The 12,132-nt window shown below is 42.2% G+C and overlaps 1 protein-coding gene across 2 annotated transcripts in view; it reads left to right on the top strand.

Moving 5' to 3' along the window:
• The window catches only part of TMEM260 (transmembrane protein 260), a 459,752-nt gene that overhangs the window by 329,476 nt on the left and 118,144 nt on the right, over positions 1-12,132 (top strand). For both annotated transcript variants that reach the window (XM_085626148.1, XM_085626147.1), the window contains one exon: positions 8,178-8,349. In XM_085626148.1, coding sequence (XP_085482274.1) covers positions 8,178-8,349 — 172 coding nt within the window. The remainder of the gene's footprint in view (positions 1-8,177; positions 8,350-12,132) is intronic.

Below are 12,132 nucleotides of genomic sequence, written 5' to 3'. Positions count from 1 at the left end.
CAGCTACCATATTTATGCTTGTGACCAGATCTGATGTACTTTACATCCCTGATTTAAAATGAGCCCTTAGAACATAGCGCTAGTAAAGAATAGAAGCTCCAAGTCCACTTTTCAGGCCATGGGGATAGAGAGGGTAATTTATAATGCTGATCTAATTATCCAGGTTCCAGGTTTAATGTCTTTATTTCGATAATAAAATCATAAAAGACAGCAAAATTAACGCATACAGTTTGAACCATGCTTTTCAATCACCATATACTGTCCAGTTTACAAATATTTTTTACACACAGTAAAAGCTATACATTTAAAAAACCCTTGTTAAGCATCCCATTTGTATTTAGACAATCCATCTATATAAATTTTTAAAAGCATAAAATCAGTCGATAAAAACCATCTTAAAATACTATACAATGTCCATCTTTGGAATGAAAGTTGTAAATACAATTCGGATGAGCAATCATTTCTATCTGGTTGTTAGCTCTAATAATCCAAACCCAGCCAAGGAATTTCGCTGTGCTCACCACAAACAACTCTGAGGTATTGGTCTTCAATGCCCGAATGGCCTCCACAGACCTACTGCAAGTAAGGCGTTGGAACAGAGGTTTTATCCATTTTCTACGTGGGACTTTATACATGGGACAGGCAAATAAAAGGTGGCCCTCAGTCTCTTTATGGCCAGGACACCATTTGCAAAATTCGGTTGCTCCAGTACCCCAATTTTTAGTAAATGAATTCAAGGGCAGAGATCCCACCCGAAACTGATGGTAGAGTTTCTTGTCAAGGGGTCTGGTAATGATATCCCAGTAGTTCTCACGGGAAGGATCCAACTTATTAGCCAGGAACCTTCCTGTTAAACTTGTAGAACTAGAAGCGGACACTAGGGTTTGCCGAACTGAGGCCCAGTACAATGCTTTAAATTCTTGTTTGGTGGGAAACACATTGGTTCCTGGAGACACCCACAGCTGTTCCAATCCCATTTCCACCAGAATGGTTTTTACCATGCGTAGCCATGGAATTCTCCCGGAGCCCTCAATGGACCTAACTTCTACAAGTTCATTAGCAAATATGGCTAAGTCGGGAGAAGACCAAATCCGTCTCCAAAGGGCTATCAATCTAAACCTCGCCATCTCATTTATTGGATTACATCCTAAGTCCAAACAAAGGGGTATAGATGGAGTTGATTGCGGTAGCCCCACTAAACTCCGCAAGAACTTGCACTGTGCTTTGAACAGACTAGAAAGGTCCATATACGCCCAGAGATCTGCTCCATATAAAATAGCAGCGTTAATCCTTGCGTCATAAATTTTTAGCGCTGGGAGCACACGTTTAGTGATGGATCTCCTTTGTTCCCTAAGGAGACAGCCAGTTAGGCGGGCCAGTTTAAGCTGCTGTTCGACAACCTGCTCCTTCCATCGCAGGCGAAAGTCTAGGGTAACCCCTAGGTAGGTCATATGATCTACTTGTTCCAAGTTAGCCCCACCCATCCTTACCAAGCTCCGAACCGAAATGTTCTTAGTGAAAACCATGAACTTAGTTTTGCCCACGTTTACCTTCAAATCATTGATGGCACAGAACTCCTCAAAGCGGTTCAGAGCCCGCTGTAAACCGCTTCTAGTCTTAGAGAGGAGCAGAGTGTCATCAGCGAAGATAAGCATGGGGAACTTCTTCCCAGCCAGGGAGGGAGCATCAGTGGGGAAGGCCTTGAAAAAATTTACTACCTGGTCAATAAATAACAGAAAGAGTGTGGGTGCCAGGACACACCCCTGACAAACCCCACGTGTTACTGGGAAACTGTTCGTCACTTGTCCTTGACCTCCCCACCGGACCCTTGCAAAATTTTCCTCATGCAATTTAACAATTAAATCCAATAGTTCCAAGGGCAAACCCAAGTCTCTCAAGACACGCCACAGTATAGCCCTCGGGACCACGTCAAAAGCCGCCTTTAGATCAATAAAAGCGGCGAAAATTTTTCCCCCGCCCAACAGCACCACCTTCCAGTAAATCAGACAAAGTCTAAACACCTGGTCGATGGTGCTGATACCAGATCTGAAGCCTGCTTGCATGGGAGACAAAATGCCCTCAGAGACCATCCAGCCCTGAACTCTACCTAAGACCATTCGTGCAATGACCTTTTGAAGAGAATCAATAAGGCTGATCGGGCGATAGTTGCCCGGATTAGACCGATCTCCTTTTTTGTGGATTGGAAGGATCTCAGCCCCCTTCCAGCTCTTTGGGATTCTAGCTCCTTTAGCAATTGCGTTGGCTAACCTGGTAATGTACGGTACCCAAAGTTCTTGGTTGGCTTTAAACAAGTCAGCGGGGATTAGGTCTATCCCCGGTGCTTTCCCCCGCTGAGTCAAACCCAGGGCCAATTCAGTTTCTTGTTCTGAGAAGATCAGGACCCCACCGTGATCAAACAGTGTATACTCATTACTCAACATGGTGGAGGATTCCGAGATCTCAGACCTAAATTGGGCAGCATAAAAATCCACCCAAGTTCCGGGGGAGACATGATTTGTAGGCGTTTTCGAATCTGGGTCTCTGCCCCTCTTTACAAGTTCCCAGAATTTAGTCTGGTTATTGGATGTAGATGCATCCAGGAGATCGTACCAGTGCCTATCTTCCCACTCTCTTTTAGCATCCCACTGTTTTTTTTTATACTGTACCCTAGCTAACTTGACATCACTCATAACCCGAGACTTAACCGCTTTAACTAGTTGGCTATAGGCCTCCCTACATTTCCCGTTGTACCATTTCTGACGGGAACCAAGTTTTTTAGGCGGGCCTTCTAAGCATGGACAGGATAAAAGAGATTTGAGCTGCTCAAAACAGCATTCATGAGTCTCGGTAACATAATCGATGCCAACCCCCTCAAACACATTGGGCATGAGTTCATTCACCGTGTTGGTGACCAAATTATTAATACTTTCAAGGAGGGAGGCGTCACCCCCCAACCTAGACCATTTCAGCCTTCTTCTGTCATTGGACAAGGTGACATCTCCAATCCTAAAAGTATCTGGATTCCTCAATCTATTTGAGCCCGGGAACCTTAAACTAAGCGACAAAGGATTGTGGTCGCTTTCTGGGCGGGATACCACTTCCATGTCGATCATATATTGCCAGAATTCCAACTTTAGCAAAATATAATCTATACGGCTTTTCCTTAAACCATTATCATAGGTGTCGCAGGCACATTGGTCTGATAAGGAGCGGCCATTAGCTGCCCTTAAGCCCCTATTCAAGCATAAAGCCATCCAGTTCAAAGCAGCCTCAGTCCCTTTGGCAATTTTATCAATAGATAAGTCCGGAATATTCCAGACTGCATCCTCAGTGGACCCCCAACTGTCCCCAGCTGCCTGAAGCGGCTCAAAGGTGCAGTTCAAATCACCCGCTAGGACAAAAAAATTGTCACTTCCTAACCCATCGAGATACCTGTCCACTACATCAACAATACCAGGGCAGCGGCCTCCAGGTAGGCCTCGTGCATAGATGTTAATAATAATCAAATCCCGATGGGCAGCTTTACTCATTTTAATACCCAGGAGGTCCTGATGTTCTACAAATATTTCAGACAGGTGGACTCCCAAAGCCTGCTTCACCCAGATCAATAGGCCCCCTGAAGCGCGCCCTTTACTACCACTGATTGCGGGTTTGGAGAAATTAATAAACCCAACCCTGTGGATTGGGACCGTTGCCCAAGTTTCCTGAAGTAATATGATATCAAAAGTATCTATAAATTCCAACCACTCCTCTGAGAGTAGCCGACCCTTAATCCCAGCCACATTCCAGGAAGCTACCTTTAATGTATCGTGTGAAGTTGTTACATTACTTTTAGATAATTGAGCCATTGGCACAGTGGAGGCTTGGTTCTCCACTGCCTTCACAGGTTCTGCCCGTATCTCGAAACTGGAAGTCATACATACACTATCCACCCCCACAATTTCCTCTAAAATATCCTCAGCAGTCGCTTCGACCGTCCCCCCCATAAGATTTGGAATTGGGCCCCCCTCTTCGACGAACCCCATAGAAGATTCCACCCTTTCGGGCTTGGTTACTACATCCCTACAACACTCAACAGTGCTGTTCACCTTACTTGGTAGGTGTAGTCAATCGACAGCCTCAAGGTCGGAAAGGGGGCCGTAACGATTGAAAAGTAGAGGGTATTGGGGGCGGTAAGGTGATCTAACAATTGGACGCCTCCTGTCTAGTAATCTCGTAGGTGGGGGGCCGGGTGGGAGTTTAGAATGTCTTTCGGGGTAAAAATAAGCAAGGTCCAGTGTTTGAACATCCCCCATTCTTGCAAACCTTGCTTCCCTTCGAATGGACTCTACCACCCAGGGATCCTTAAACGATACCAAAATGCAATCACCCTCTAAGTCTTTGGTCCCAAAACCCACCCAATCTACTCTCCTTACTAATAGGATTTCAGTTGAAGTTGATGGCGGGAGGGGGCGATTTTTATTGAGCCAGAATACTACTTTATTACGTAAATCCCTGTCTGTCTCATTAACACCCTCCTTAACGGGTGCTGCCCCGGTTAACACAATAGTATATTGATTTGCTTCTGGGGGTAAGTCAGTACGGAGGTAAGCACACTTAGCATTGTTTCCCCCAGTATGGGTAGTGGGATTACGATTAGTAGCTGGCTTTCCTAGAGAAGGCTGGGATAGGGTGCTATGTGCAACATTTTCCCTGTCGTCCGTCCTGCCTGTTTGTGCTCGTTGCGCTGTTATCATGGAGGTGACTTTACTAGATTCCTGCGCCAAGGTGCCAACACCAACAGTGCTAACATTGTCCCTGGAACCCACCTGTGCTGGAGACTTGGTTACTACAGCCCCCGTTGCTTTACCAAGGCTAACATTGTCTGTACACTTAATTGGATTTGCCTGAGAAGTAGAAGCCCCCATAACTATAGAGGGGACGGATAGCTTCTGAAGTAGGTTCATGTTCATATTCGCGGCAGACTCCAAAGCATCAATTTTGATGGTCATCAGCCTGGTTTGCTCCAGGACGGGGAGCAGGAGGGTTTTAATCATGGCCTCCATTTTTGCCAACAGGATTTCGTCACTATTAAGACAAGTAGGGCAAGGATCTGATGAACCAATAGAGGTTAGAGTGGGGCATAATACATTTGGAAGTACCGGGGGGGGTTGCATAGCAGTGGGCAGCAACGAACCAGCTGCACAAGTACTATTAGAAACATTTAATTTAAACAGCTTCTGTGCTCTTCCCCCATGATTGCTCAGAATATTTTTCCTTTTACAGTCTTTTTTTCTAAAAGAATCAATCGCTTCCGGTGGATTCGACACCAAATTAATGATTGTGTCCACTCTATCTGTGCCTCTATCTTGGGCCCCACTATGCTGGATATCATCTAAACTCAAATCAGTATTGTCTGGAGAATGTAGGGAACCCACCCCTTCTCCCTCAGCATGCATTAGTGCCTCCATCGTTATTGAATGTAAACAATTAGACGGAACTTGAGCCACAGGGCTAGAAATAGTAGCAAGGGCACCTAAAGAGGAACGCTTACCACTAACTAAGTCTAGGGAAAGCCTTTTCTCGGTCAATGCTATTTCTTTTTCTAAAATCCCAGTTGCTCGAATTATAAAAGCGTCAAGTGGACCAGAAACTATTCCCTTAGAAGTTTGCAGTTGAACTGTGCGATCTTTACCGGACCTTAGAGGCATATTAAGTTATATTGAGACAAGCAGTGCCTATAACAAACCCCAATCTTTATTAATAGGTAGATGCCCTCTGTGATAAAAAACACAATGAAATGGGATGAAAACCCAATAATTGTGGACAAGCCCAACCTCGTCCAGACGCGGACGGCCACAAACTAGTCCCAGACCAATCCCGTGTGGTCAACGTTGACCTTGTTAACAAGATAGAAAATGATCATTGGCTGCTCTGCCTTTACGATCATTAAATAGCATAGCAAGAGTCAGAAAAAGCAATTTATCCTAGAAGGGCCGACTGCCACCGTGCCCAACAGATAATCCACAGGGGAAACTGGGTTAACAACCAGGAGTAGTACAAACAATCCGTTAGGAAGCAAAGTCCACAGTACCTTGGGGTGACCACTGATGGTGTAGCACAACTTAGAAGGGTTGCCCCGCCCAGCTCCGGTCAGTGACGGGCAAGGACGGGCCCGCCCTTGGCCTGGGCTTCGCCCGGGCGCCACCCGCGCGCGTCCCGCGCTGCGGTGACACCTGGCGGCCTTTGAAGTGCTCCGGCGCTGCCAGGTGTCGTCACTGCAGCGCCGCTCTCCAGGGATGCCGGGAGATTGAGTTCCGGTGGGCCGTTCCCTTCACGGCTGTGGTGGTGGTGGTGGTGGCGGAAACGTCCGCAAACAAAGCGAGGGAGAAACCAAGTGTCCCCGCTGGATTCGCTAACGAAGCCGTTCCCCTCACGGCAGGTAAGTGGTCAGGGCAGCAAGCTGATCGCAAGCAAACAGAGCGTCCCAGTCACTCACCCCTCTTCCTCGTTAAAGTTTGAGAACCGCAGATAGTAGCAATCAAGCATGGTCACCCCAGGCCCACTTGACCCGGTCGGTGACTTACTTAATTTCAACCTGAAGCACACCTTTCCAAGGCCCATACAATCCAAAGAATTAGTCTTATGATTGCTTGGTTGTATATTTATATGGTTGCAATACACATGGTAATTTGGAGGTTGGGCACTTTGGTGTGCCAAAGAATATATAGCACATATACCTTGGGGAAGGGGAGTGGGCTGGTGGAATGCACCAAGCTATAATGCAGACTGATGGGGTTAGAGGCTACACTTTTATATGAGTATGTAGTGGTTGTGTGCCAGTGCACTGGATAAAGTTTGATATTGGTACAGTACTGAGATAGTCTAGGAGAGAGCAGCTATATCAGACGTTTGTGTGGATAAACATGCACTTGTGCCTCCATTGACCTGACAATATATGAGATGTCTCACTTCATACATTGGCTGTTCCACATCTTGAGGATCAGCCTTGTCTCGTGTACTTGTTTTTGCCTCCTGGGAGAACCAAAATTCACACATTTTAGCTTCCGGTCTTCAGGGCATAAGATGGATTCCACAAACGAAGATGGAACAGAGACTGAATTGAGCATGCTATATCTAAGGAAACCATAATACAACTCTAGCAATAGTTTGCTGGACTGGCCAAAGATGCAGCTACCATTTTTATGCTTGTGACCAGATCTGATGTACTTTACATCCCTGATTTAAAATGTGCCCTTAGAACATAGCGCTAGTAAAGAATAGAAGTTCCAAGTCCACTTTTCAGGCCTTGGGGATAGAGAGGGTAATTTATAATGCTGATCTAATTATCCAAATTCTCAGTGATTTAATGTGTATTTTATGTGCCAGTTTAGTAGTGTTTCCTGGTATGCTGCTCTCAGCATTTAGGATAGATCTTAGGTCCAGTCTGATGGATTGTACCTCACCGAGCTCCACATCTGGTGATGTACCCCGGTTAAAGTGTCACCTTGTTGCAGCCCCATTACCTGGAGAGATTTGTTATGGACGAAACCATACATCCACCACTACCGTTTCGGCCTACCTCACCTCGACATGGCTCAAGCACCCACATTACCTGGTTTGGATATTGAATAGTAAAGCAGCCAGTCCATGGAAACAGATATGTTGATGTATTGATCATGTTTATGTCACTACTTACAACTGTCTTTTATGGAGTGATGTATATCATGGTGACCTTATCGTACTTCAGTGGAGATAGAGTAAGGTCTGCGATTCCTTACAGCTTTCAATCAACTGATTTTCCAATCTTAAGCCACGACTTTTAGAGCTCAGCTAAACAATACTTATTAATATGCTTCTCTTCAGTGGCCGATCAGGTTTGGTTGGCTTTCTCCATTTCTTGCTGGTGAGGTCATGCAGGAGAGTCCCACTGGTCAAATAACTTTTACATTGTTATTCTGGCTGGTTTTTGTTTGCTCTTGGAGACATTTGGGATTTAGATTGTTGTTAGAATGTAACTAAAGCAAACAATAATTTTAAGTGTCAAGGTTTTTTAACTGCATATATTTTGATTGCTTTACATAAATTTATATTTTCATGTTTGCTCCGGTGTTTCTTCGTGATGTTTAATTGTGTGGGTTGTGTATAACTAATATCACTACTAATGTTGCACGTTATTGTTTTTATTTTCTATTTAGCACTTGTGACAACAGCTCAAATTATGTGGTTGATAATTTCGCAAGAAACCTTCTATCATCCATGCCTCTGAATTCCATAATATTGCTTAGAGGAGATTTACCTGGAAACTCTCTCCGCTACCTGCATTTCTGTGAGGGAATGAGATCTGATGTTTCCTTAGTGGACCAAGAGGTATCAGTAATGTTTTTATGTTTTTACAGTCATAATTCTTTTTTTTGGCATTGCACTAGAACAGTTGAAACTTTACACAAAACATATTCCTGCACAGACATATGTGGCATATTTTCCAACAGTGTATATTACCAATATGTCCTTTGTGATCTGCACGGTTTTTGTGAGGTCTTGGCAGAAGAATTTGGTTCTTTTCAAGGCACAAGTGGACACTGGCAACCGGTTTAAATTACTCGCCGATCTCTTCCTGTAAAAAGTTTAGGGAAATGAAATTAACCAAATTCCGCTAACAGCCATTTTAATATATATGGGGGCATTTTACTTTTCTGCACGTGCAATGGGTTTTTGTTTATATTAGCACTCTAAAAGTGGTAAATGTTCTCATCAAATCTGAGCAGATGGCTCTGTTCAACGTTGACATACTAACTAGACCTGGGCAAAATTGTATTATGCCAGTAAAATTTTCAAATGTCTCGAACTTTCGCACTACTCTATTTCATGTATTTGTTTTTTACCTCATTGAGCATCTCGTGTCAGAAGGCATAGCAAATTTACCTTGTGATAATTGGTTCACACTGAAAATGTCTAGCTAAGAGACATTGTCTGCTGTAACCAGTCTCCTTCCAGTATTTCGCAAGACATTTCTACACATCGCAATATGAGAGATTGGCAAATCACATTTTATTATGTTTGCACAATTTCACAAATTCTTTATAGAATTTCACAGCATTTTGCAAGAAAAAAGCATGATTTTTCCTAAACAGGTCTGCAGATGCCAGGAAGAAATGCGTTACAGAATTCTGTCTTCGGTTCTAGACTGGACATTTGTAACCAAATGTTTTACTTTGAACTTAAAGCAACAGTAGAAATTTGAAATAGTGCATGCTCACATTGTAGTTAAAAAAGAAGAGAGACTGCTAGTCTATATGCAAGTATTTAGTAATGTATTCGAGAGAGGTATTGGCAAGGCATGTAACTTGGAAAGATCGATAGTGTGTGGGTTGTTTGTGTCTAGGCAGGGTTGATTAGAAGTTTCCATCATGGTGAAATGCTCATTATGTTAGATTTTGGACGTGTTTAATTTACTGATTCATGGATATTTTTCATTTGACTTTCGGGGCTGTTTATATGTCCAAATATACCTGCCATCACTGTCCCTCTTACCACAGATCAATCAAGCTGTGTTTTATTGTGTGTTCCCATGCATACTTACAGGGGAGAGAATTCAAAGTATCAAAAACGCACCATAAAATATAGTGGAATTCTGCATTATACTATTGAATCTTAGTTAAAGAAACATTGGCTGTTCCACAAGCAGGTCACCTCGAATGTGTTAATCATATTCTTCACAAATGTAATCCCATGACTAATCTACTTTATGCATCAGTCAAACTCTAACAAATCCTCTACCTAGGTCATGTCCACATTAAGGTGGATGATCCCTCCACGTTTTAGGTTTACATCACCACCCTCTTTAAAAAAAAAAAAAAAAAAAGTTATCCAAGTTTAGGAAACTTTTTGAAACTGGACTCTTTGATACCTGGGAGTAGTTCATTTGGTCACAGCTGTGTATGTCCTATGCTTTCCAAAAAGCCAAGAGACTTCTTTTAAGGGTGCATGACATGCTTTATATATATATATATTTTTTTAAACACTTAGATTAGGTTAGATTTGATCCTATTAGATAAGATAAAATACAGTAAGATATTGTTCCTTCCTATTTCTTCTTATTCATCAGTATGTGCATCATTGAAAGCCACAAGCGTTTTGGTGGTAAAAATTTGTAAGTAGATTCATTTGTTATATATGCCTCTTTCCTGCATTGATCATCCGCTTCAAATTTCAATTTGCCTGGATGAAATGTGAGAAAAAACCCGCAGGTAGGTCAGAAGCATCATCCACCTAACATGTTTGAAGTTCAGGCATTAGCTTGATTAATGGAAGATCGTTTTTTTGTGGATGAATACAATAACCCTATTAGATGCTGATGTCTGATTATATATATATATATATACTCTTCAATGGTTGAACATTTTTTTGTTTGCCAGCAACTCCTTGTTGTGAACTTGGATATAGCTGAGTTCGGGTAAACCTAGTTTGTGAATAAAAGGCCATTTGGAGCAGATCACCAGGTGAATTGGTTTAAAACGACACATCTCTTAGAACAGGCATTGATTCCGTTAAAACATTTTGAAAGCTTAATGGGTGTCAGCCAACCATTGATCAGGGTTGTCGAATAATATCGAAACATAAACCAATTATAGGATTTTCCACATGATGTACTTAATCTTCACTATTGCAAAATCTTGATTCTTGTATTTTTGGATCTTGAGTGACAGCACTCTTAGACACTTTACATCTTGTGTTTGGAAGGTAAATCTTTCTAATTCACCACAAAATGTGTTCATTCATAGATTTGGCTGCACTTTCTGTAAATACAGATAATGCTTGTTAAGGCTGTTCCAGAGGATGAAAATATTGTTGATCATAATATTCACAAGAAGCAAAAGTTTCCCTACGGAATTCAAGAGTGTAAATAGAAATCCCGGCGGTGTCATAAGCAAATCATAAAACCAGCCTTCCTGTCCTCTCCGGTTTTGTTTTGAGCCTGGTTCAAAAGCACTCAAGAACAGAGTCAAAGGCACCGGGTACAATTTATTATTGAAATGCCATTTATTTACAAATAATTTGTGCAACAATGGAAGATCTACTTTCTTTTAAATTGATTTAGCTCAGCGCTTGTGAGAAGTGAAATATCTTAACACATCCTTTTTTAAGTCTATGTTCTTGAAGTCCTTCAGATGAGTTTTTCTGCTTCTATTGATGAATATAAGGGGTCGACTAGGAGATAGTTTCCTTGTATTCAATACATAGTAGAATTTTAGGGACTGTGCATGAGCAACTAATGAGCTGAGAAGCATGGTAGTCCTAGTATTTGACGAATTGTGTGAGAAACCAAATGACCAATAATTCTTTTTGGCACACATGATATTCCAGGTATTCCTTCGATGTGGCGAGCATTGATCGAGGCAACTACGATTTTAAAAAAAAGTTATTTGTCTCCAGTATAGTAATTTGCAGACTAATTGATTCATAAGTAAATGTTTCTGAAGTGAGCAATGAACCTTTGTGAGAAAATGCTCCCTTTTGCATGGCCATCCTTCATTCTTTGTTGAATTTTAGTGCTGGTTTTTAAACAATGTACACTGGGGCTCTACTGTCCTGTGCCCACTGCATGTGCTCTGACCCTTAAAACATGTTGAAATTCAGTAATCCCTTATTAACTCATTTAACTTTCTTAAAATATATATGGTGCCAAAAATACCCCTGTGAAATAGAAAGTTAAATCACATCTATGAAATGCAGCACTTCTATTGCTATCAACTAGTCTGACAAGCAAAACATTGTTTGAGGCCCACCATTGTAGCCTGACTGCTGCAGTTTAAACCTGAAGTTCAAACTGTCAAAATAACCGTTTTTAGAGGGAAAATCCGTCCTTTTAAAATTTTAATAAGTCAACCCAACGTAGGCCTTGTAGCCTACGAGATAGGGTGCCTAGCTTTAAAAAATGGGACAGGTAGAAATTAATGTAACCACGTCCCTGCAATAAAAATCTGTTTGGCCTATGGAAGGCCATAGGTGTCCTATGAGAAAACTAGAGTACAGATTAAAATATTAACCTCCTATCCCAGGTATAGGCCCAGCTAGAAAAATAATTCAACCACTCCTTTTAATATTCAGTGGTGAAATTTGACTTTTAATAAATATATAGTAAAAGTTACT

The sequence above is a fragment of the Triturus cristatus genome, chromosome 9, assembly GCF_964204655.1.
Source record: "Triturus cristatus chromosome 9, aTriCri1.1, whole genome shotgun sequence".
NCBI classification, from domain to species: domain Eukaryota; kingdom Metazoa; phylum Chordata; class Amphibia; order Caudata; family Salamandridae; genus Triturus; species Triturus cristatus.
Note: the sequence above shows the minus strand (reverse complement) of the source record. Positions and strands in the feature narration are given on the sequence as shown.